This window comes from Lycium barbarum, chromosome 1 (assembly GCF_019175385.1).
Source record: "Lycium barbarum isolate Lr01 chromosome 1, ASM1917538v2, whole genome shotgun sequence".
NCBI classification, from domain to species: domain Eukaryota; kingdom Viridiplantae; phylum Streptophyta; class Magnoliopsida; order Solanales; family Solanaceae; genus Lycium; species Lycium barbarum.
In genome coordinates, this window is record NC_083337.1 from 166,413,725 (window position 1) to 166,440,126 (window position 26,402).

General features: G+C 37.3%; 1 protein-coding gene and 1 pseudogene across 2 annotated transcripts; both read right to left on the reverse strand.

Moving 5' to 3' along the window:
- Positions 1–664: 664 nt before the first annotated feature.
- Positions 665–14,201, reverse strand: LOC132617696 (U-box domain-containing protein 13-like; annotated as a pseudogene).
- A 1,219-nt stretch (positions 14,202–15,420) lies between these two features.
- On the reverse strand, positions 15,421–22,155 carry LOC132605600 (U-box domain-containing protein 13-like). Of its 2 annotated transcripts, none has more exons than XM_060318752.1 (4): positions 21,504–22,155; positions 18,592–18,708; positions 18,049–18,498; positions 15,421–16,955 (listed from the first exon to the last, which is right to left on the reverse strand). In XM_060318752.1, the coding sequence occupies exons 1-4, from the start codon at positions 21,771–21,773 to the stop codon at positions 15,825–15,827; spliced, it is 1,968 nt and encodes a 655-aa protein (XP_060174735.1). In that variant the 5' UTR covers positions 21,774–22,155; the 3' UTR covers positions 15,421–15,824. The 2 variants fall into 2 exon arrangements, with proteins under 2 accessions (XP_060174735.1, XP_060174726.1); XM_060318743.1 differs by having other exon boundaries at positions 15,421–16,982; positions 21,504–22,150.
- Between the last annotated feature and the right edge of the window lie 4,247 nt (positions 22,156–26,402).

Consider the following 26,402-nt stretch of genomic DNA (forward strand, 5'->3'; position numbering starts at 1 on the left):
GGAGTATCTGGATAGAGCTTGGGCCTTCAAACTCCAAAGCATCCTTCACTCAAAACTGATTACGGGAATCGTGAATTTTAACTGTTTCCAGTTGATTGTGGAACCGTAATTAATAAAGCAAGTAACAACATGCTAAATGGATTTTCAATTATTGTGAACTGATTCCGCTTCCAAGATATCCAGTTGAGCAACAAAATGTATTTGCTGTATTGTTTCAGGTTTGGACAATAGAAGAAAAAGATACTGATCAATGATCTTGTTCTATCAAGAATTTGACTAATCAAAGGGAAATAATGGGACAAATTTTCGTTTTATTCTAATAGAAAGCATCTCCTTCTATAAAAACTGAGGAACATATCACTTGTACTGTTGTATAAGTGATGTGACGGTACACTTGACATTCAAAATTGTCAAAGGAGATTGTGTTTTCTCAGTTTTTCCCTCAATCCTTGGCCCTTTTTACATTGGAGTATACACCTCAACCCCAGAAAACAATGAATGATGGAGGAGCAGCTTAACTGGAGTGACTTGGATCAGTGAAGATATAAATGATCCAGTGTTGCTTAGGATTGAGGAGGCGTAATAGTTATTGTCATTTATTCAGTTGTCCAGGGCATTTGTCGATGAGGTTGGTAACCGTGAAAGCTGGTTATGAATTTAAGCATTAATCGGCTTCGGCTTTTGCCTGGGCCTGTTTTTGCTGCTCAGAGTATCTGTTTATAAGTTCAAGAAACTTGGTTGCTCTTTGTCTGCCTCTTTCGGTGCCATTTTGTACTAAATTTAGCAGTTGTCCCATTACTCCTAAGCTCCTGAACCTCCACTAGATGATGCTTGTACCCAGAGCAGAGGTGTACCAAAACTGCAGTTGCATCTTCTTTGTTCCTGGCAGACCCATTTGTGATCACATTTACCAAAACAGGAACTGCCCCTGCAGCTCCAATGGCTGTCTTCCTTTCTGGATGACTAGACAATATCGCTAAAATGGCAACGCTCCATCGATCATACCACCTTGAGGTTCCGTAAGCAGCTCCATTAGAGTAAACACAACTCCATCCCTGAATGCCTTGCCCTTGTTCCCTTTATATATGCACAGATGGAAAAGTGAGGTAGCTGCGCCTTTCTTCCCTCTCTGGGTGCCATCACTTAATAATGTCACAAGTGGAGGAATTGCTCCATAAGTACCAAGTATAACCTTATTTTCATCTATAATTGAAAGGCTAAATAGCACAGCCGCTGCATTTTCACGTGCTTCCGGGCTCGTAAGCACATGGACAATACCGGCACTGCCCCTGATGTTACAATGCTCTGTTTGTTATCCTCACAAGTAGACAGGTTAAGTAGTGCTGTAACAGCATGCTCTTGGATCCTAGAATCGGATGAGGAAAGAAGGTCGACGAGAAGAGAAATAGCACCTGCTTCAGCTATTGCAACACGATAACCAGCATTGCGCTTAGCAAGTAAGCGGATTTCACCTGTGGCAGAGAGAAGATCTTCAGGGCTGCCAGGTGTGAGATTTCTCACGAGTTTTTGTGTCTCCAATCCCTCAGCAGGCGTGCACACGGATGTTGACTTATTGGGTAAACTACCTGGTCGTTTGGGTGGTTCAACCCCATTCACTTCACACCACTGTGCTATGAGGCTTCGCAACACATACAGTGGCGTATGTAGCATAGCAAGTGGCGGTTCAATTGAACCCCTAACTTTCGTTGTGGAGCATAAGGTTATGTGTAAAAAATTATTTAAATTGTAATAAATAGTAGATATGAAGTCATAACTTTAAGAATATAATGGGTTCAATACTAAAATCTTAAGATTGAACCCCTAGCATTTAAAGTCTGAATCCGTCTCTGAACACATAGTTTGGTGTGACTGCATTGCTTGTGAGGACTTCTTGTGTCTTGGGACAAGTGCTATGCCCTGCTTCCAGCCATTTCTCAATATAAGAACGCTCATAAGTCTGCAGTGGAGCAAACCATCTATATTGTTAGCAAACTACGAGATGGAAATGATAACTAATGTTCAAATTTAACCTGCCAACACGAAACTACATCTTGCATGAACATGAGACCTATAAGGCATGTGCATCCTCAATAATTCAGTGGATATATAAAGAATTAGCATAGATGCGACATAAATCATGTATCAATATTTTGGCAGAATTGCTAAACAATAATCTCATAAATCAGCAGGGACCATAGCAATAAAATGAATACGAATCGCCTGTCTGTCTATAATTTTTCTGCTTATGAATCAGTCTACTTTAAAAATAAAAACAATGAAATCCTTTCTACCTTTTTCCTCCTTCCTCTATTTGAAAGAGATATGAAAGATTTCAAAGCACTTCATGGAAAAAGAGTAAAAATGTGCTTGGATCTAAAAGCTGGTAAAAAATTTTATAAAAGGGAAAAATGTTCAATCTGCCTCCACGTAATATTGGGTGTAGGAACCACTAGTGTTGGAGTTATTACTTAATATACATAGAGACGGATCCAAGATTTAAGCTTTATGTGTTCAGCTTTATGATTCTTAGATTTGAATCCCTTCTATGTTTGAACTTAAGGAAGCTTCAGACTTTATTTGTTGTAATTATAATGAATTCGTATACATCAAGTTATGTTCAGCGCCGAAAGTACTAGGTTCAGATGAACCCATAGCTAAATAGCTGCATCTGCCGCTGAATACACGTTCTAGTCTCGCTAGTAGACAGGTTGTTTATTCCGTGATCATTTAGGCTATATTTACTCCATTTACTGAAGGAAGAAAAGAGAGGGAAACTAGACAATAGGGGATTTGCAGCACCTGAATGAAATGATTTAAGGCCTAGTTTTGACAGTCTAACTCATATCCATGCATGCACAAGGCAAGATAATAATGCAAGATAGGAGGAAAGGAGGGACTCTGTTAAAAACATCTTTACTGTCATGAGGGAGCAAGAGAAATGGATAATGAGGCGACCAATTTTTAACCAAAAAGCAAGATGAAGATCCAATAATGGTACCTGGCGGGATGAAACAATGGCAGGATCAATCATTAAATCCGATGATATTGGGCATCGAAAATCATCTGGTGTTACTGGGGCCTTATGAGTTGCCTCGATAGATGCTTGTTCACTACTAGTTGAGGACTGCTCCCTTGAAGAAGAATCAATTTCCGGAGTCTCAGTCAGCACAAAGTCCTTAATTTTCCTCAGTATCACTGACATCCCCTTTATCCTCTCGTCTGGATCTTCACCAGTAGCAGTGACCATTTCATGCAAAGCACGTGATTCTTGTGTGAGATCATATATACCAGTCAGTTGTAATTTCTCAACCAATTGCCTTAGGATAGCTGGATCTATAGCAGCATCATTACTGTTGCTGTAAAGGGACAATAGATCCTTATGGAGTTCAGGATCAGGTGTATCTACCCTTCCTTTGGCTCTTTGGAACTGAGAAAGAACAAGCTCTACCTGGAAGTTGAAGCCACGGATGGAAAAGAAGAATTTCACATCAAGAGATGTATCCATCCACAACAAATGAAGACTTAATAATTTGATGTCTTTTACCTGCTCTTTAACTTGATCAGATATGTCAAGCTCTTCATAATGAACTCCACCCAAAGCTTGTTCTATCTGGGATGTCACTTTGTGAAATTTATTCATTATCTGCTCCCTTTCTAACACCTGCAAAGAGAAATTCCTTTAATTGAACTTTACTCCTTAGCCCTGAATAGTTCTACGAGGACTAAAGTAAACCATTAACAATGTAAGGAATTATTTTGGGTTGAAATAGAAAGCTGCTCTATGAGAATTATTTTACCATGCAAATGCTTGAATTAGTAGACGTCAAACCAGCACTTCGGGGAGAAGAAATGAGGAGTTCGGACATCTTGATGACCTAAAAGCTGTGGATCAGGCAGCCTATTAAAGATTCATTTTGCGGGAGTAGAAACAATAGCTTCCAAATCCATTAAAGAGTCCCATCCCTAAAGAAAACAACTACTTCATAATTTATTTACAACATAATTCCACAATAGGAGATACTAACCGAAGTGAATTATAAACGGTTGAGAGACCCATAATGTTATATGACAGTGAGTGCTATGGACCTCTAACACCCAGCTTGTTCACAACATGAGCGCCAATAGAAATGCAGATGTTAAATAGATGTGTTTAGACAGATTAGACTTGATCACATTTGATAGGAAAGGTGGCACACTACCCGCTTAATGGATAAATTCAAGAAGGTTCCCTGACACAGTTAGGTCCCTTAAAAATGAATCAGGCCCGCATTCACATGAGGCGCATGTTAAAGACATAATCAACCATATTCCCTCTAATAGTTTAAGCTTTTAGATGAGATAGACACACACTTCAACACCTTTCAATCCTCAGAATCTATATTTCATCTCAAAATTTGGTCATCATATATCTAACTCAAAAGAGGACATAAACAATGTAATCCTTGCATTCTAACTCTCTTCGAATTCTTATGTTAGCTTCCCTACCAAGATACTGCAACTAGTTTCCTTTCAGCAGAGAATTTAGTGTAAAATTATCCTAATAAAGGAAGTCCAATCTAGTGTGACATCCAAAATAGGCAAGTAACAAATAGTTGGTTTGAAGCACACCAAACGTTTCATGTAATTGCATATAGCAAGTAGGAGAGGGAGATGAACCAGAAAAGTTCAATAAAGGTTCTGCCATATAGCAAGTACAATTTCTGCGATCATACTAAACGTGTCAATCTTGTTGGTATTGCTGTTATCCTCAATAAAAACATAAAGCTTAGCCAGTAGCCAATGATCTCAGGTCTTCTGTCTCTCGAAAAATAGTGTATTCTTATGTTTGAGATCGCCTCTGTGTGATTCATCCTAAGTGTCATAAATTAGATCCCTTTTTTTGTTAAGTACAAAAATATTGCTTCACTAATTCAAATGTCATGATTAAGTAGTAGTACATTTTTTACTCTTTTTTTTAATCTATAGAATAAATAAAAACTCAATTAAAAAGATCGGACTGACCCGACCCAAAAACCAAAACAGTGGCACACTTGATCAAATTGAAATGGGTCGGTTTTATAAAAATAAAAAATTTAAGGCAAAATTTCAAAAATAAAATAAAAAGGTGAAAACAGGTTTTGAGGTGTTTTCCAAATACAACTTCAAGTTGTGAAGTTGTATTTGGATTTTTCATGGCCAAACACTGATTTTTAGATGAAGTGAAAAAATTCCCGGCAAAAAGTGAACAATGCTCGTGGCCAAACGGCTCCTAAGATAAGATGGAAAAGCAAAAAATATAAGTAGGTGTTTGATCATAGAAACCAGATATTTCACTTTTTTTAGAGTTTTTGAAGTTGGAGTTGTGTTTGTTTATAGTTTTTACAAAATAATAATTTGGTTGTTTGAATGTATTAAGAGTGAAAAAAGTGAAAACAAGGTTTTAGGTGTTTTCCAAATTTCAAAGGATTTCCATGGAGAAATTTGACTTTCAAATAAAGTGAAACAAAGATTGCCGGAAAAAAAAAATCTCATGGCCAAACGAGTCCTTATATAAACTATATAACCGTAACACGCACCAAATAAATCTTGCTTCCCTCGCTACCAAATTTGAGCAATTCCTTAGTTGATTCAAGAGCTTCCTTCAAGGAAACTAAGGCTTTAATAGATTCTTCAGGAACTAGTCCTTTGGTATCTCTTATTAGAACACGAGGGATATCGACTCAAGAATCAGTCGTGCGTTTTATTATTGTGTGTATTAATTGATACAACAAGGGAAGAATATATAGACATATGAAATACATATAAACACATTAGAACTTGGACTCCTAGCTACAAGTAAGTCGGCTATGCGTCTATAGGTATTGGACTCGCACTAGGAGTAGGACACTGTCTAATACTCCCCTTACAAGATGACGGTGGCAAAGCAATGTTCAGCTTGGAGCTAAGAAACTCGAACTGGGCAGTAGCTAGAGGCTTGGTGAGAATGTCAGCAAGTTGGTCTTTTGTTGAGAGAAATTGTACAAAAAGATTCTTTCTTGCCACTTTGTCTCGAACGAAATGAAAGTCGATCTGCACATGCTTGGTCTGAGCATGAAACACAGGATTGAGGGATAAGTATGCAGCCCCTAAGTTGTCGCACCAAAGAACATGAGCATTGCGGATGATTACACCATGTTCAAACAATAGAGATTGAAGCCAAGTAAGTCTAGTTGCGCCATCGATTAGGGCCTTGTATGTTAGTTATTTGAAACTACAGAGAAAACAAAGAAGGTTCAACAGAAACTTTTTCATTCATATCATATTCCAAAAGGCATACATACATATATCTACATAATACATTTCAAAAGTTAGTAAGACACCTTACTTATCCAATCACCATTGTCCTTTCTTACAAGACATATTCCACAAAACAAGGAGCACCATTCCTTTACAAACTAAACAAAAATATCAAAATAGGAAATATTAAATTTAAGACTATCCAGAAAAGTCTCATTTTTCTAACACTCCTCCTTGAGATTTTTCATGGATACTCCCAGCTTAGCCCTTAGAACTTCAAAATTCTCCTTGGGAAGAGCCTTGGTCATGATGTCTGCAATCTGCTGATTTGAGCTGCAATGCACAAGCTTAACTTCGCCATCCTTCTCTGCTTGCCTAATAGCGTGAAAATTCACATTTATATGCTTGCTACGACCATGTTGCACTGGATTTTTGGCCATCGATATTGCTGACTTGTTGTCAACCTTAATGACAGTAGCTTCAATGTTATTTTGCTCCAGGTCACGTAAAATCTTTCTTAACCATAGAGCCTGATTAGTTGCACCAGCAGCAGCGATGTATTCTGCTTCTGCAGAAGATCGAGCTACCACTTCTTGCTTCTTTGAATTCCATGAGAACATGCGTGAACCAAGTGTAAAAGCATATCCAGAAGTGTTTTTCATACCATCAACACTTCCTGCCCAATCACTATCCGAATAACCCATCAATTGCCCTTGCTCTTCCTTTTTAAACTAAATACCATAATCAGCAGTTCCCTTGATATACCTCAACATTCGTTTAGCGACACCGAGATGAACTAAACTTGAAGCATGCATGAACCTCAATAAAAGACTTGCCGTGAACATAAGATCAGGTCTTGTTGCTGTCAAATACAGCAAACTACCAATTAGACTTCTATAAACTATTGGATTAGCCTTATCACCTCCTTCAAACTTCGAAATCTTTTCATTGTGAACTAGTGGGGTCGATACAAGCTTGCACCTGTCCATCTTGAACCTTTTAAGAATATCCTATGCATATTTTCTCTGAGAAATGAAGATTCTATCAGAAGCTTGGTGAATCTCCATTCCCAGAAAGTAAGTCATTTTACCCAAATCCGACATTTCAAACTTGGTCTCCATTTCTTGCTTGAACTGATTCACCATATCTCCATTACTTCCTGTTGACAGAAGATCATCAACATAGAGCGACACCACAAGCACATCTCCGCCTTTAGCTTTCTTAACATATAAAGTGGCTTCATTTTCACTTCTCTTGAAGCCACAATGAATGAGATCAGCATCAATCTTACTGTACCAGGCTATAATGCCTTATGTAGTCTGTAGAATTTATCCTCCATTCCTGCAACTTGAAAGCCTTCTGGTTGATCAACATAAATCTCCTCCTGCAACAGCCCATTTAAGAACGCGAATTTCACATCTAGATGATACAACTTCCAATTTGATTGTGCTGCCAAAGCAAATAGAAGCCTTATTATATCATGTCTCCCAACAGGTGCAAATGTTTCTCCATAATCCAGACCAGCAACTTGCGCATAACCTTTCACAACAAGCCTTGCTTTGTACTTATAAACTGAATTATTTGGATTAAGCTTGGTTCTATAAACCCATTTCAGCCCTATAACATTTCTGTCTTTGGGCTTATCAACCAGCTTCCAAGTGTTAGTCTTCTCGATCATATCAATCTCCTCCTTCATAGCTTCAATCCAAACTTCATGTCTTGATGCTTCTTGATAGCTAGTTGGTTCCGAGATTGCAACATTGCACCTTTCGTTTATATCTTGTCTTCAAAATTGGTAAATCAAGTGAGGATTCCCCGTTTGATTCTTCATCTTCTTCCAGATTTTCAAAGGCAACTGATTGTGTCGCAGGCAGCGGAAGCAAGTTCTGAGAAACTGCATTTTCTTGCTCAATTTGCTCTTTATCCCAGTTCCAATAAGCATGCTCATCCATTACTACATCTCGTCTAATGGAAATATTTCTTGTCTGCAAGTTGAAAACTCTATAACCCTTGGCATGAGACAAATATCCAATAAAAATCCCCAATTCACCTTTTGGTTCAAGTTTGCTTCAATTGACTGAAGGAACATGAGAATAGCATATTGAACTAAAGATTTTTAAATGCTTCGCATGTGGCTTTATTCCACTCCATGCCTCAATAGGAGTCTTTCCATTCACAGCTTTCGTCGGCAGCCTATTTAACAAATACACCGAAGTATGAACAGCTTTGGCCCAAAAGCTTTGCGGTAGTTTCTTTTCCAGCAACAAACATCTAGACATTTCAACTACAGTCCTGTTCTTCCTCTCTGAGACCCCATTTTGTTCGGGTGCGTAGCTTACTGTCAGCTTGTGATCATCCCTTCATCTTCGCAATACTTATTGAACTCATTTGAAGTGTATTCTCCACCATTGTCCGACCTCAAAGCCTTTAGCTTACAACCACTCTGTCTTTCAGCAAAAGCTTTGAATTTCTTGAAAACTGAAAATACTTGAGACTTGTTACTCAGAAAATACACTCAAGTCATCCTTTTTAAGTCATCGATAAAGAGCACAAAATATTTATTTTGGCCCAAAGATGGTGTCTGCATGGGTCCACACACATCAGTATAAACTAGCTCAAGTTTTTCAGATGCCCTCTAGGTAGCACTTTTAGGAAATGTTTTCCTGTGTACCTTACCTATTTGGCATGAACCACAAACTTCTTTTGACAGTGTGATCTCAGGTAAATCCTTAGTCAAGCCCTTTCATACATAGACTTTAAAGTAGCATAGTTAAAATGCCCATATCTTTTGTGCCACATCCATGACTCGTCCAAACTTGCAAAATTGGCACTATCAAGACTCCCTTCTAAAGGAAAGATTTTATTCACTGTTTCTACTTTAACAACCAAATATCTTCAGAGTCAAAAACCAAACAATGCTTGCCCTTAATAAATAAGGAATAACCTTTCGACATCATTTGAGCAACACTTAAAAGATTACATGTTAAACAAGTAACATACAGCACATCATGTATAAATTTTGTACCTTGTTTAGTCTCAAAGGCAACTGAACCCTTCCCATGTGCTTCTGCCGTTTCACCATTTCCCATTCTGACTTTAGTTCTAATTGACTTGTCAAGTGTGTGAAACAGAAGCTCATTGTGTGACATATGACTCGTACATCCATTGTCTATGAACCATGTGGATTTGTTGGTTATGTTTTCTTCATGAGAAGCCATAAACAAGCTTTCTTCTTCCTTTTCTGACACTTCAGTAAAATTTGCCTGCTGCACATGGTTTTTTTGTGGTTGATTCTGCTTGACCCTGTAATTCTTCTCAATATGACCTATTTTTTTACAAAATCTGCATTGAATAGATGGCTTTACTTTGAACCAGCAATCTTTTTCTTGATGATTGGTTCTTTTACAATGGTTGCAAGGTGGAGACTTCCCTTTCTTTGAAGATTCCTTCCATGTTTTCCCTTTTGCTACTTTACCTCCTTCCATCCTTTTATTGTCCTTCGCAGGCTGTTTGCCTTTATGCTTTACTTGAAATGCCACTTCTGCTACTTCTTCATCTCTTATACTTGATCTTTGTTCTTGGGCTTGCAACTTGCTGATCAGTTTTGTTACTGATAAAGTCTTCAATCACAAGATTCCTCTATTGCCGAAATGTTGAACTCGAGCCTTGCTAGTAAGCTTATCATCATCTTCTCCACCACCTTTGAATCTGGAAAGACTTCACCAAACAATCTGATTTTATTTACAATCTCCAAAAGTTTGGCAGAGTAGTCTTTCAAAGTATCTCTTTCCTTCATCATTAACATCTCAATTTCTCTTTTGAGAGTTAGGAGTTTGACAGTCTTCACTCTGTCACTTCCGTTGAACTCCTCTTTTAGCTTCTCCCATGCTTCTTTAGGTGTATCACAAGCCATTATTCTTGTGAAAATCACTTCTGAGAGTGTTGAATAAAGACATGTCAGAGCCTTTGGTTTCCTTGACTTCAGATCTTCATAAATCTTCATTTGTGCAACAGTTGGATTTGGTCCAAGTGGAGGAGGATCAGCTTCACTTTCAATTGTTTCCCATAAACTAAGAGCTTTGAGATAAGCCTTCATTTTTATCACCCATGTGTGATAATTCTTCCCTGTAAACATAGGAGGACCTTCACCCAAAAAGTTGTTGGAAGCCATGTTACTACTGCTTAGCTCCCCTCACCTTAGAAGAACTGAAGAAAAAACTTTTTCTTTTTACCTTCACAGATCCCTCAAGAAGAAGAGCTCTGATGCACTGTTAGTTATTTGAAACTACAGAGAAAACAAAGAAGATTCAGTAGAAACTTTTTCATTCATATCATATTCCAAAAGGCATACATACATATATCTACATAATATATTTCAAAAGTTAGTAGGACACCTTATCCAACCACTATTGTCCTTTCTTACAAGACATATTCGACAAAACAAGGAGCATCATTCCTTTACAAACTAAGCAAAAAAATCAAAATAGGAAATATTAAATTTAAGATTATCCAAAAAAGTCTCATTTTTCTAACATTGTACTCAGAATCGGTGGACGAGCGTGCTACAATGCGTTGTTTCTTAGAGGACCACGAAACCAATGCATTCCCAAGAAAAATAGCATAACCACCGGTCGACTTGCAATCATCCAGAGAACCAGCCCACTCAGAATCTGTAAACGCTTGGAGAGAGAGACCACTAGACATGGGAATGAAAAAATAACTATCAACAGTATGCTTGAGATAACGAAGTATGCGTTTAACTGTTGCCCAGTGATTCTGACTCGGAGAGTGCATGAATTGACATACTTTGTTAACGGCAAAAGCAAGATCCGGCCTAGTGAGTATGACATACTGTAATGCACCAACGACCGTGCGGTACATTGTGGGATCGTCAAATAAAGATTTATCACTTGTATGCAACTTGGTATTCAGTGCCATAGGTATGCGAACTGGTTTGCATTTTCGTCTTGGACAGCGGGTTGTGAATGTATTGCCGCTGTGAGAGGGACATACCAGCAGCCGTGCGACGCACTTCAATACCTAGAAAGAAACTTAATGGACCTAAATCTCGAATGGAAAATTCAGCTCCCAACTTTAATATGACATTGTTGAGAAGTTTCGGGTGGCTTCCAGTGAGTATAATATTGTCAACATAAATGAGTAAATATGCACGGACATCTGCATCATCATACACAAATAAAGAGGTGTCAGTTTTTGAAGGCGAGAACCCAATAACAACAAGAAACTGATGGAGTCGCATATTACATACTTGAGGGGCCTGTTTGAGACCATAAATAAATTTGTGCAGTCGACAAACATGGTTAGGATATGAAGGATGAGCAAAACTAGCCGGCTGAGACATAAACACACTCTCTTAAAGGTGGCCATGTAAAAAGGCATTTTGCACATCTAATTGGCGCAAGAGCCATCCCTTTGAAACTGCAATTGTAAGCACAACCTGAATGGCGGATGGTTTTACTACCGGACTAAATGTTTCAAAATAGTCATGACCTTCAAGTTGGTGAAATCCTTTAGCAACTAAACGTGCCTTGTAACGCTCAATGTTACCAGAAGAGTTTCGTTTAACTCGGAATAACCACTTGCTACCGAAAACATTCATGGAAGGCTTGAAAGGGACTACAAACCAAGTCCTGTTGTGTAAAAGTGCATTTATTTCAGAGGCCATTGCATCACTCCAAATTTTATGTTTATTGGCTTCGGTGAAACTGGTAAGTTCGATGGACTGTTCAATTTGGAGAGAAGCGGATGTAATAGTGGATAGATGTGATGAAGGAGGCATATGACGAAGAATCATGTGATGGGTACGTTGAGGAGGAGCTGGGAGACTAGCAAGCGATGTAGGCAACTAGCATGAGTAGCCCGGGAGGTCAGCCATAAGGGGTATGGCGACAGAAGATGAAGCTGCCTGGGATGAACTGGACTGGGATATTGGAGCTGGACAGTCCGCAGGAGGCGAGGTAGTGGGCAGAACTGAATTAGTGTAGGACAAAGATGGAGGGATTGTTTGTAAATTTAACTGAATAGGTGAGGGGTTAATAATTTTTTACATGAGGAGCAGATTGCTGAGATGGCAATGTTAGAGGCAAAGAAATTGGAGAAGAAGCCCATGGTTGCGTTGAGGGTAGTGTAAAGGAATGAGGACCTAAAATAGAAGGGCGCGCAAACGGAAAGTTGGATTCATCAAAGCGCACGTGACAAGCAATATATATACGACCTGACACCCTATCTAGGCATCGATACCTAAGAGGCATTGAACTGTACCCAAGAAAGACGCACGGAACGCTTCAAAAATTAAATTTATGTTTGTTATATGGTCGAATATGTGGGAAACAGAGGCAACCAAATGCGCGGAAGAAAGAATAGTCAGGAGACTTGTGTAGAGCGAGTTCAAAAGGTGAGTGGCTAGCGTTCGAGGGGGATGGTAGGCGATTGATAAGATAAACGGCTGATTCAAATGCGAAGTGCCATTAGCGAGACGGTGTGAAACTGTGAGCTAAGAGACTTAGCCAGTTTCAACTATGTGACAATGTTTTCGCCAACTTTGCCTAGTTGTTCATGAGTGTGTGGGCAAGAAATACGATGAGCAATTCCAAAAGACACAAGAATAGGTGAAAGCGAACGAAATTCGTCGCCCCAATCCGATTGAATGGATTTTATTGTTGTGTTAAATTGTTTTTCAATGAGAAGTTTAAATTGACAAAAGATGTGGACTACGTCAGATTTTAGTTTCATAGGAAAGCCCCAGGTGTAGTTTGTATAATCATAAACAAATACGAGAAAATACTTGTGACCATCAGATGACAAGGTGGGAGCAGGGTCCCAAACATCCACGGTGAAGAATTTGTGATAGATAGAGAGGAAGGGTCTGCACGTGAATAAATTCATGGTTTAGGAGACGACTATGTAATTCACTGAACGAGACTGGTTCAGGTCGAGCGGATAAGGTGGTAACAATATCTTTAAATTCACTTCGGAGGCCCTTGAATATGTAGATATTCTGATAGGAGAGAGACAACGGATGACCTGCAGCAGCTAGTTCGACACATATAAGTTTCGTTTTGTGAAGGTACTGAGTGATAGGTAGATCATATTGTCTCATATTTTGAAGTTGCATATGAAGATTGAGTATTCTCGTATTGGATGGCAAGGAAAGAGCTGCCTTCAGCGCATCCCAAACTTCTTTGGATGTTGAAAGACCGATTACAATCGGAATAATTTCTTCTGATAGAGACGATATAAGCAGGATAAGGATCACTTGGTCCTCTTGAATCCAGCGAGAATGGGCTGGATTATCAATAGCTGCTTCTTGTTCTTTGCCCGGCATATGAGATGGAGGGCACGGGCGACTGCCATCGACATAACCGAAGAGATCTTGACCACGAAGAAAGGGCAAATTTTGTGTTTGCCAGAAGAGATAGTTGGAGGAATTTAACTTAATTGAGATAAAATGGTGAGCATGGTTGAGAGGTGTTGGATAAAAAGCATTGGCAGTGTTAATGGTGGTCGACGACGTGGACGACGAGTCCGTTAGAGGCTCTAATCTCTTCAAACATTGGAATCAACACCTTGATCCTCCTTGCTAGATTACAGTACTCTTTCTTCACTGAAATTCTGAAGTTCGAAATGGACGATATTTGGTTCACTATCTCAATCAACTTTTGCGCTAATAGTTTATAGTTTAAATTTGTTCTCCGTCAAAGTTTAGGATTAAATTTTCCCTCTCCGTCAAAGTTTGAGATCAAATTTGCCCTCCCCGTTAGGATACTTGATAAATTTGCCCTTATATGGATGGAAGTCTGACTTAGACTCCACAACACAAAAAATTAGCTACGTCGGATCCACATAGGCTCCACGTAGACTCCCAATCCCAATTCGCTTAACCCAATTCTCTTTTGAAAATGCCCCTCCAACATTTGTTTTGTCATAGTGAAGGTTTCTTCATGAACTCTACAGAGCATTTCTGAACAGAGGAAAACATTTTTTCTCAAAATACATTCCTAAACGTATACCGAAAGTAAGATCAGAAAAGTTATGATCCTGCAAAAGTGATGACAAGACAACAAAATAAATTTGTGCAGTTCAGCTTTGAAAATTCATTTTCAGTTCTCTTCAACGAAAATCCATTTTCAGTTCTGTTGAATAGTTTTTGAGAGGTGCGGACAAGGAAGAGACAACAATGAGTTAAGTTAGCTCTGTCGAAGTTCACCTAAGATAGACTACATGTTCAAGAAAGCTTTGCCGGTCAGATAAATTCTATGTTTCTGGAGAGAACAATGAATCCTTGGTCGTATTAAACATTTGTTGTTGCTGCTGCAGAAATTTTCTTACATGCCTCCTATTTTATCACATACATTATGTGTGTACCTCGATGCGATTAAAACTCCGGCTTTTCACATTACTACATGGTGCCTTAGTGTTAGCAATAGTCTAGACGGGTTAAGAGAATTGGGATTGAGAGACGGGTTAAAAAGAGAATTGGGTTTGGGAGTCTACGTAGAGCCTATGTGGATCCGACGTGGCTAATTTTTTTGTGTTGTGGAGTTCAAGTTAGACTTCCATCCATATAAGGGCAAATTTATCAAGTATCCTACGGGGAGGGCAAATTTGATCCCAAACTTTAACGGAGAGGGCAAATTTAATTCCAAACTTTGACGGAGGGCAAATTTAAACTATAAACCATACTTGGAGGGTGAATTTGACCCTTTACAATCTTCAAACTCGTCGTCAGGGCCTGCTCTAAAGTGTAGGAAATAAGGCGCTTTGAAAAAAAAAAAAAAAAAAAAAAAAAAACCGCTATGCAGCACTACTGTAGAAAAAATAAACATTTTCGTATAAAAGGAAAAAAAAAAAATTAGATTGGGAGTCCAATGGTTAAAACGCTTCATTTTAACTATAAATTACGGAATAGTTTTTCATATATTTAAAATAAAATTTACATACAAGTGATGCTAGAGGCACTTTTGATCCTTTTCCGTATCTCATAATGTCTCAGTCGAATTCTATTTTATGGACAATCATCATAATTTTGAGCAACAAAACCCCATATATTTGCTTTCAGGTTTTTTGACGATGGAAGAGAAAAATACTGATTTCTTATTCTATCTAGAAGACTAATCAAAGAAAATAATGGGACAAGATTACATATATTCTAATAGAAAGCATCTCCGCCTATAAAAACTGAGGAAGATTTTCACTTGTAGATGTGTTGTAATGGTACACTTGACATTCAATATTGTAAAAGCAGTTTATGTTTTCCCAGTTCTTTCCGTCAATCCTTGGCCTTTTTTTACATGAGAGTATACACCTCAACCCCAGAAAATAAATGAATGATGGAGGTGTCAGGTGATCTTCCACCTTCCTCCCACATATCTAAACCACTCTTCTATAATCAATGCTATAAACACCAAGAAAGGTCAAATATAACAGAAAAAATATATAAAAACATACAGTCCAGGAGCAAGCTTAACTGGAGCGACGTGGATCAGCGAGTACTAATATAGCTGATCCCACTTGCTTAGGATTGAGGCATAGTAGTAGCTGTTATTTATTCAGCTGTCCAGCACATTTGTCGATGAAGGTGGTGACTGTGAAAGCTGGTTATGAGTTTGTTGAATCGGAGCCTCGGATTCTGTCTGGGCCTGTTTTTGCTGTTCAGCGTATCTGTTTATTCTTTCAAGCAACTGGGTTGCCTTTCGTCTGCTCCTTTCAGTGCCATTTTGTACTAAATCTAGCAATGGTTCCATTAAACCTAGCTCCTGAAACTCCACTAGATGATGTTGGTCCCCAGAGCAGAGATGTACCAGAACTGCAGCTGCATTTTCTTTGTTCCTGGGTGACCCATTTGTGATCACATTTACCAAAACAGGAACTGCCCCTGCAGCTCCGATGTTGGTCTTCCCTTCTGGATGACCAGACAATATCGCTAAAATGGCAAGCGCTTCATCGATCATACCACCTTGAGGTTCTGTAAGCAGCTCCATTAGAGTGAGCACGACTCCAGCCCTTATCGCCTTGCCCTTGTTCCCTTGATAAATGCACAAATTGAAAAGTGCAGTAGCTGCGTCTTTCTTCCCTCTCTGGGTGCCCTCACTTAATAATGTAACAAGTGGAGGAATTGCTCCATAAGTACCAATTATGACCTTATTTTCATCTATAACTGAAAGGCTAAATAGAGCGGCTGCTGCATTTTCACGTGCTTCCATGCTCCCCTTCTTAAGCACATGGACGATACCAGGCACTGCACCTGATGTTACAATGCTCCGTTTGTTATCCTCACAAATAGAGAGGTTAAGTAGTGCTGTAACAGCATGCTCTTGGATCCGAGAATCGGGTGTGGAAAGAAGGTCGATGAGCAGAGGAATGGCACCTGCTTCAGCTATTGCAATACGATTATCAGCATTGCGCTTAGCAAGTAGGCGGATTTCACCTGTGGCAGAGAGACGATCTTCAGGGCTGCCAGATGTGAGCTTTCTCAGGAGATTTTCTATCTTCGAGCGTTCAGCAGGCGTGCACACGGATGCTGATTTATTGGGTAAAATACCTGGTCGTTTGGGGGATTCAACCCCATTCACTTCACACCACTGTGCTATGAGGCTTCGCAACACATAGTTTGGTGTGATAACATTGCTTGTGAGGACTACTTGTGTCTTGGGACAAGTGCTATGCCCTGCTTCCAGCCACTTCTCAATAGAAGAACGCTCATAAGTCTGAAGTAGAGGAAACCATCTATATTGTAAGCAAACTACAATATGGAAATGATAACTACAGGTGAAATTTGAACTACCAACACGAAACCACATCTTCCATGAACATGAGACTTATAAGTCATGTGCATCCTCAATATTTCGGTGGATATATAGAGAATTAGAATAGATGCGACATAAATCATGTATCAAGAATTTGGCAGAATATATGTAGTTGCTAAAGAAATGATCTCATAAATCAGCAACGGCCATAGCAATAAACTGAATATGAATCGCCTATCTGTCTATACTTTTTCCGCATATCAATCAGTCTACTTTACCATATATAAAAAAAAGTGTTACTTTCTACCTTTTTCCTCCTTTCTCTATTTGAAAGTGATATTAAAGATTTCAAAGCACTTCACGGAAAAGAGTGAAAATGTGCTTGGATCTAAAAGCTTGTCAAATTTTATTATGAAGGGAAAAAATGTTCCATCTGCCTCTACTAGCAAGATTCAGGTAGACATTGGGTGTAGGAACCAGTAACCACTAGTATTGGAGTTATTACTTAATACACATAGAGGCGGATCCAGGATTTAAGCTCTATGGGTCAACAACCTTTATGATTCTTAGCATTGAACCCATTGTATTTTTTAACTTATGGATTCAGAGTTATTATTTGTTGTAATTTTTTAGGCATAAATTTATGGTTCACACCGAAAGTAATGGGTTCAGATGAACCTGCAGTTAAATAGCTGCATCTGCTGCTGAATACACGTTCTAGTCTCGCTAGTAGATAGGTTGTTTCTTCCATGATCATTTAGGCTATATTTACTCCATTTATTGAAGACAACAAAAAGACGAAACTAGACAATAGGGGACTTGCAGCACTTGAATGAAATGATTTAAGGCCCTGTTTTGACAATCTGACTCACATTCATGCATGCACAAGGGAAGATAATAATGCAAGATAGGAGGAATGGAGGACTCTGTTAAAAACGTCTTTGCTGTCATGAGGGAGAAAGAGAAATGGATAATGATGCAACCAATTTTTAACAAAAAAAGCAAGATAAAGATCCAATAATGGTACCTGCCCAGATGAAACAATGACAGGATCTTTCATCAATTCCAGGGATATAGGACACCGAAAATCATCTGGTATTACTGGTGCCTTATGAGTTGTCTCGGTAGATGCTTGTCCGCTACAAGTTGAAGAGTTCTCCCTCGAAGAAGAATCAATCTCCGGAGTCTCAGTCAGCACAAAGTCCTTAATTTTCCTCAGTATCACTGACATCTTCTCTATCCTCTCCTCTGGATCTTCACCAGTAGCAGTGACCATTTCATGCAAAGCACATGATTCTTGTGTGAGATCATATATTCCGGTCAGCTGTAACTTCTCAACCAATGGCCTTAGAAAAGCTGGATCTATAGCAGCATCATTACTCTTGCTGTAAAGGGATAATAGATCCTCATGGAGTTCAGCATCAGGTGTATCAACCCTTCCTTTGGCTCGTTGGAACTGAGAAAGGACAAGCTCTACCTGGAAGTTGAAGCCACAGATTGCAAAGAAGAATTGCAGATCAAGATCCATCCACAACAAATAAAGAATACTTAATAAGGTGATGTCTTTTACCTGCTCTTTAACTTCATCAGATATGTCAAGCTCTTCATAATGAATTCCGCCCAAAGCTTGTTCTAGCTGGGTTGTCACTTCGTGGAATTTTTTCATTATCTGCTCCCTTTCTAACACCTGAAAAAAGAAATTCCTACAATTAAACTTTACTCTGTAGGCCTGAAATAATCCCGACCACGACTAAATTTAATCATCCATAGGTGCAAGGAATTATCTACGGCTGAAATACAATTATGCTTTATGAGAATCATTTTACCATGCAGATGGTGATATCCTGAATAGGCAAGTCACGGATAGTTGGTTTGAAGCACACCAATAGTTTCATAAAACTGCATGGATTCTTCTCTCTTTTTTCCTAGTTTGCATTTAATCTCTCACTGTCAGCTCCCCACTTTTTGGACAGTAGGACAGGGAGATGAACCAGAAAAGCTCAATAAGGTTCAGCCATACAGTAAGTACAATTTCCGCCATACAGCAAGTACATCTTGTTGGTGTTGCAGTTATCCTCAAGAAACACATAAACTTAACCAGTAGCCAAAGATATGGAATCATTGCCCAGGCAACAAGAGCATTTCTAAGAGGTCTGGTGGGGAATAGGTAGTAGATTTCTCCACGAACTTAAGTATCGCGATCAGAAATAATAGCACAACCGTCTGATGGTGTGCAATAATCCAAGGACCAAGTCATAAAAGCACAAATCCTAGCCAAAAATCAAGTTTATTTACAAAATCAAGAATCCTCACGAGGATGGTATATTATTTCATTGACGCCTTTATGGATTACAATTTGGTATGTACAACATGGCAAGGCATTGTGAAGACTTCAAATTATCAGGCCGTAGAATCTTTTAAAATGGTAATCACTAATCATGCCAAGGAGAATAGAATTAAGTTGCAGATAGATGTTAAACAAGTAAATATATAGGCTAAGTACCTAGATAGCCCCTTGAACTTGGCACATTTTGTAAGTTAGACACTCAAACTTAGCTAGAGACCACGTAGACACTTAAACTTGGTAGAAACATGTCTCTTAATCACTCGTGTCTTTTAATCACTTGTACACTTTAAGACCATCCAAGTGAAGCTCACTCGCCATTGACGTGTCAAATGAACCAATTAATGATTGACAATTGTAATTTTGACTAACAAGTAATATATTCCGCCCATAATTAAACAAAAAGTTTAAATAAGTAATTACCCCCTCCTCACTGATCGGACCCCTCCACCCAACTTCTTCTTCGGTAATCAGACCCCGTCCTACAACCCCTAAAAGGCCATGGCCAGGGCATTGCTTAACAGCCAAAATAGAATAAAAGAAGCAATTTTGAACTAGACCCATGGACTAAAAGCTTGATATGCAAACCACAAATTCTAAAAAGTAAAGTTCACTCGCTTTGATATCTATGTGGACCATTTTGAAGATTTCTTTTATGTTTATGGAAAAACCTTGACCTTCAGTTTCGATGATTTTTCTGTGTGATAATTTGTGATAAGATTAATTATCCTTTTCGTTGTACCGTTGCCAAGCATAAAAAGGTACACTAACCAAGTATTAGTTACAAATGTCAACTTAGTTAGCATTGCTTCAAACTTTGAGTAGCTGGTGTTTGCTTCAAGTTTTTTTCTTTTTTCGGCGTGGCTTCTCTGTAATGAATACAGAGATAGGGGGATGAGAGGTGATGAATTGCTTTTTTTTAAAAGCTTTTCAGCATAGTGAGAAGACTTTTACTCACTCAATATTGAGTGTAAGAGACGCACGATGCCACAGTAAGATGTGTGCGTTTAAAAGACACATTTCTACCAAGTTGAAGTGTCTATATGGTCGCTAGCTAAGTTTGAGTGTCTAACTTCAGACTGTGCCAAGTTTAAAGGGCTATCTAGTTCTTTGGCCTATAATATAACATTGATCACTGATCGGACAGATCCAAGAGCAAGAAGAACTGTCCTTTCGGTATTTAGATATCTTGGTTCTCGATTATATAGAAAGATAGAGACTTTTTGAAAGTTCTGCAGATTAGAGCCCGTTTGGATTGGCTTATAAGTTGTCTATAAGCTGTTTTCAGCTTTTTTGAGTGTTTGGCTGGCCAGCTTAAAGCCATTTTGTGCTTAAAATAAGCCCAAAAAATTAATTGGGTTTGTTTGGCTTAACTTATCTAAAGCAGCTTATAAGCTGAAAACAGCTTATAAGCCAAAAAAAATAAGTTGGACTACACCAACTTATTATTTTTTTTGCTTATAAGCTGCTTTTTTTAAGCCCATCCAAACAGGCTCTAGAGTAGATATGCTGTTCATCTAGATATATGGCTTTACATCCCTCCTACATACTGTATTCTAATTTACTACTACCTGTGCAGTTTTAACCACTCAATCAACAATGTCTCAATTCCAAACTAATTGAGCTCAGCAATATGAATCCTCTATATCCATTCCACTCTACTTAATTACATTTCAGTACTAGTATATAAAATTAAAATACAAATCTAAAATAATCTTAATAGTCAGATAAACCAACTTGTTACTCCCTCTGTTTTCGGATTCCGAGAGTGAAACATCTTTAGTTTGACCGTGAATTCGGACATACAATCTTTAAGTTTTTTTTGAAAAATAATTTACATAGTTAGAAACTATACTATAAGTCAGAATAATTAACAATTTAAAATATTCAAAGGGCATACAAATATATTGTTGGTATTCGCATATTTCGCGTTCTTAGTATTCTATTACTCCTTGTTGTCTCTTCTGTGATTGTTCCTGTTTTACTTGAGTCTATCGGAAACAGCCTCTCTACCCTATAAAGGTAGAGGTAAGGTCTGCGTACACTCAAAATCCTGTTCTTAAAATCTGAACTGTATCACATAAATCAAATAATTCTCAAAAAAAGATAAGATCGAAAATACAAACAGTATTACGCACCAGATAAATCTTGCTTCCTTGGCTACCAAATTTGAGCAATTCCTTAGTTGATTCAAGAGCTTCTTTCAAGGAAACTAAGGCTTTAATTGAGTCATCAGGAACTGACTCTTTGGTATCTCGAATCTCTTCGAACATTGGAAATAACAACTTGAGTCTCCTTGCTAGATTGCAATACTCTTTCTTCACTGAAATCCTAAAGTCCGAAATCGATGATATTTCATTCACTGTCTCAATCAGCTTTTCTGCTAACACTCCTCTTTCTTCTTCCATTGCTTTCAATAATTCAAAGATCCACAATTTCTAAACAAATTTTTCAAACAAAAGTTTGAAGAATTTATAAATATGAGCTGAGCTGTTAAAGTTGACCGGCACAGCTGGTCTTCGTCTTCATCGACGACTTCATAATAGAAAAGAAAATGAAGTAAATTGAGAGTATAAGTTAAAGACTATAAATGAGAGTGTTTTTTTTTTTTTTCTTTCTGGAACGCGGCTTTAGGATTAGTGAAGAGGTTAGATTTAAATGGAGTTAGTTTGGCTTTGACGGCTTAAATAAGGTGTTAATGAAGTTTTGTCGGTTATTGTTACCGGCGGTGAATGGAATGGAAGTGGGGTAACTAACTGGATCTGTGAAGATGAATTAACCGTTTGCCTTGTCTCCATGAGAGGTTAAATAGAATATGGGCTGTAATTTCTTCTATTACATCTCGTAGGAGATATTTCGTCTCTTCCAAATTTTGTGCATAAAAGGATATCTTAGAGGAGTACTTAAATTGATCAACATTTTAAATTAAATTATTTATTTCCCTAAATAAAATTTATCGAATGAAAATTCACATTCTTTTACATAATACTTTCTCTTTCCCCATTTATGTAAAGGGATTTCAAATATGATAGTCAAAATTAATGGGTCGTTTGGTACGATAGATAAGGAAAAATAGTCATGTGATAAAAATTTAGCACCATCATATCCCTTGTTTGGTTACTAATCCTGCGATAAGTTATCCGGGATTAAAAATAGTAGTGGAATAAGTTATCCCTGGCAGAGGGTGGAATAACAATCCGAGAACTAGTTATAGCATGATAAAATAATGAAAATGACAAACATTACCGTGAGGTACCTCAAACCCTTTTTCTACTAAATAAGGTGGAGGGTATTTTTGTAAACAAATAACTTTTTATTAAAAATCATGAAATGCATGTTATTTTAATACAACAAACCAAGCAATCAATAAAAAAATAATATCAGGATAACTAATCCCAACATAAATAATCCCGATATAATTAATCTCAACATAACTAATCTCATCATAATTTGTCTTCAAAATTAAACGACCCCTAAGTATTTTGATTAGGTGGTCATGGGTGGAAATGCCTAGCAAGGAAAGGAGCCCCTTTGCTTGCTTTTTCGGACATATAAGACAAAGTGAATTGGGATATAGATTCTAAAAAAAATTAAATATTTAAAAATTACACCAAAATAATATAAGTCAATACAAATTATTCAAAACATCCAAAGAAATACTGAAAAATTTGTAACAAAGAAAAATTATTTTGCTCCTTAAATATAGGACCGAGAGAATAGTGACGTCAGACTATGATAAATCAATTGCCTAGTAAAACTTTATGTTGTGGGGAACTTAATACTCATTTAAACATTTTTATTAACGGTAGGGGAGGGAAAAGGAATATTCAACTGTAAAATGAGAAATGGCTTTCACATGGTTATTTCCTCATTTTTTTTGTTACTTTCCACGACTAATCTATGGTACTATTTTTGGATTTGCCCTCACTTACATGGATAAGATAACTGAAGTTCTGCAGTACTGACATGATTTCAAGCCATTGGTTGGCCCCCAAAAGTATACATTTCTTTCCCCCCAATAAAACACATTTGTCTCTTTTCCTTCTTAGGGTGAAGCCTACATTTGTCAAGTCACCAAAATAAAGCCTTACACAGCAACAAAGAAAGGGGACAAAAAAATATTTTATTGGGGTATGCAGAAAAGGATAAAAATGAAATTGTCTTGGTGCATTTGCTGAAAATTTGTAGCTTAATGATTAGACACATCACACGCGGATTTCAATCTCACGAAAAAATTTCAACAAAGAAAGAGGACAAAAAATTATTTGATTGGCAAATGCAGAAAATGATACTCGTACACGGAAATTTGTCTTGGAATATTTGCTGAAAATTAAATAAATAGAGCAATAAGATTTGTAGCTTAATGATTAGACAAATTGGATCATCAAAAAAATTGTAAGAAGAAAGGTTGAGGAATGCAGCTGCGAAAGGCCAACAACTCTTTGTCCTATTCTTCTTTTCTAAGAGTTAAAAACTTACTGTAATATGGAGTACTGTATATAGATAGAGCAACTTAGGGAGGAGGCATTTGGATGATATCTGGTTTGAAATTAAAAAAAAAAAGTGTAGTTGAAAATGGAGTTTAAAAAACATTTTTTGAATGTTGTCTAGTAAAAATTGAAAAGTTATATTGATTCACTTGAAATACTATTCAAATAGATTTTCAAAATATTTTACCAGTATTTCAAATTTGAATATTGGTAGCCAAACTAAAATTTACATGTATTGAAATATTAGTTGCCGTAAATTGCCCAAAGATACTCTCGACATTGTGTGATATTATCTGCTTTGAGTCAAGATTGAATTTTTATTTTTTTTAAAAAAAACCTCACATTATTAAGAGTATTTTTACACTTTATATGTAATTAGATACCAATGTTGAATTTTATTCGCACACCCAAAAATCTTCCCCTCAAACAAAACTCTACATGTCAAAACACGTTCTATATGACTTATCGCCTTATGAGCTTATCTGGAAATTAATCGTGTGCCATGTACCACATCAGTATTATGGTCACTAAAGTCCGCTACTTTTTTTTTGTCATGTATGCATCTCCAGATCTATGAGAAAGGTAGTAAACTAGGGCACTAAGTCAGGCCCCATGCCATCACTCAATTATCTCCATATTCGTTTCACCGAATAGTTGGTTCTGATATCAGTTATTGGACTAAAACAACTCAAAGGTAATCTTAACATGGTACTGTTTTGAGCTAAATCCGCACGATTTCTCTCAAAAGGTCTCAGATCATTACGATTATCACCTACACCTTATACGTAGCTTCATTACGACTATCACCTATACCTTATATGTAGCTTCATTTTTTCACCAATTTTTAATGTGGATTTTGTTTGCACATCTAATAATCTTCTTCTCGAATTAAGTACAACATGACCCATCATTACGATTCTTCGATTTATCTAGAGATTCGTTGTGTGCAATCCACGTAAATATTTGTGGCCACTAAAGCTTAAAGACTTCTTGTCAGTGTCTCATCGAACCATTGGCTATAATTTTAGTTGTTGGACTACAACAGTTCAATAATACTCTTAACATGGTGTGAATCCTATAACTTAGACCAAATTTGTACAGTTTTTCTTAAAATGTCTCACCATTAAAATTATGTTTATACCTTACATATACTTCCATTTTTTAAATTATCAATATGAATTTTGTTCGCAAAATCAATAATATTAATATAGAACTAAATGGGTCCGCTTTTAACCTGCATCATGGTTGGTGTGAAAATCCCACCTAAATGACTGCTGTGACAACAGGGTGAAACTGTGTTTTAATTTAAAGTTACCCTGTTTATTCTTTTGTTTATCCAAAGGTGGGGAAAAAAGACTACCAAATCATGTGAGCCTATCTAAGCTAAGCCATAAAATAACTTAATATTGGGTCAGGCTTAGCTTTTTAACTATTTATTAAATCATCAAATTTAGATAATACAGTTGTAGTATAGGAATTGTGGAAAATGATTAAAAAAAGGGTCATTAACGAGGACAGCTTTTGTTGATGTTTTTGCTAGGATTTTCGTCTACTAAACCAAGACATTAGCATCGAGAATCTTGAAAGCATGTGCCTCATAATTGTCCAAGATATCTCATGACTCATAAATCTAATCCAAACTTTAATTATTTGCATCATCACAAGTAGTAGATGAACTGTGTCTGAAAATGATTTACGAGACATTAGTCATTAGTCAAAGATAGAGAGAATAGTAGTATTCCAACCATAACCATGTTAGTGCATATATAATTCTATTTTCTTTTTCCCGAGAGTAAAGTTCAAATTAATAAGGCTACGTACAATAGATTCTTGTGGTTCGGCCTTCTTCAGATCCCGTGCATAATGAAAGCTTAGTGCACCAAGCTGAAAAGAGAAAGAGAGTTCAAATTTGTAAAGATGCTAGTTGGTTGTCCTTGCGTGTATGAATAATTAAGTGATACAAATTTATATGCAAGAGCAAGTATGAATAATTAAGTGATACAAATTTATATGCAAGACATATATTTTGAATTTCTAGTTGCTTTGATCCAAACATCAGGTAGGGCTTGAGCAAATAATTTTTTTCCGAAACTAGCTCCAAACATGCACAGAGTTTATCTCAATTTCATCCACCAAATCAATAAGGATATTTACAGAACATGACGATATTTTTCAGTTAACAAAATATATCAATAGACTTGTTACAAAATCTATACGAATTAGGTAAATTAAAAAGAAGCAAATAAAACACATTAAATAAGGTAAGGAAATTGTTTTACTTATTTTATCCACGTTTCTCTCTCCATTCACAATTTAGAGATATAGTTCCTTGATTTTCTCCAACTTTTGCTTCCTTATTTCATCCACTTTTCTCTCACCATTCAAAATTAAAAGATATTGTTACCTAATTTTCTCCAACTTTTACTCAAAAAGTCCATTATAATCGGTAATTTTTATGTAAAAAGTTCATACACCAAAAAACATATATGTATAATTTTCGTATGCAATATGAATAACTGTATAGATTCTTATAATTTTTATATATGA

Excerpts from the sequence above, each read along its gene's own strand:
- LOC132605600 (XM_060318743.1), bottom strand. The coding sequence starts at position 21,773 with ATGGAAGAAGAAAGAGGAGTGTTAGCAGAAAAGCTGATTGAGACAGTG. Across the intron at positions 18,709-21,503 it reads AAGGAAGCAAGATTTATCTG|GTGTTAGAAAGGGAGCAGAT; the intron begins GTGCGTAATACT and ends TTCTTTTTTCAG. Across the intron at positions 16,983-18,048 it reads TCATTGTTTCATCTGGGCAG|ACTTATGAGCGTTCTTCTAT; the intron begins GTACCATTATTG and ends CCTCTACTTCAG.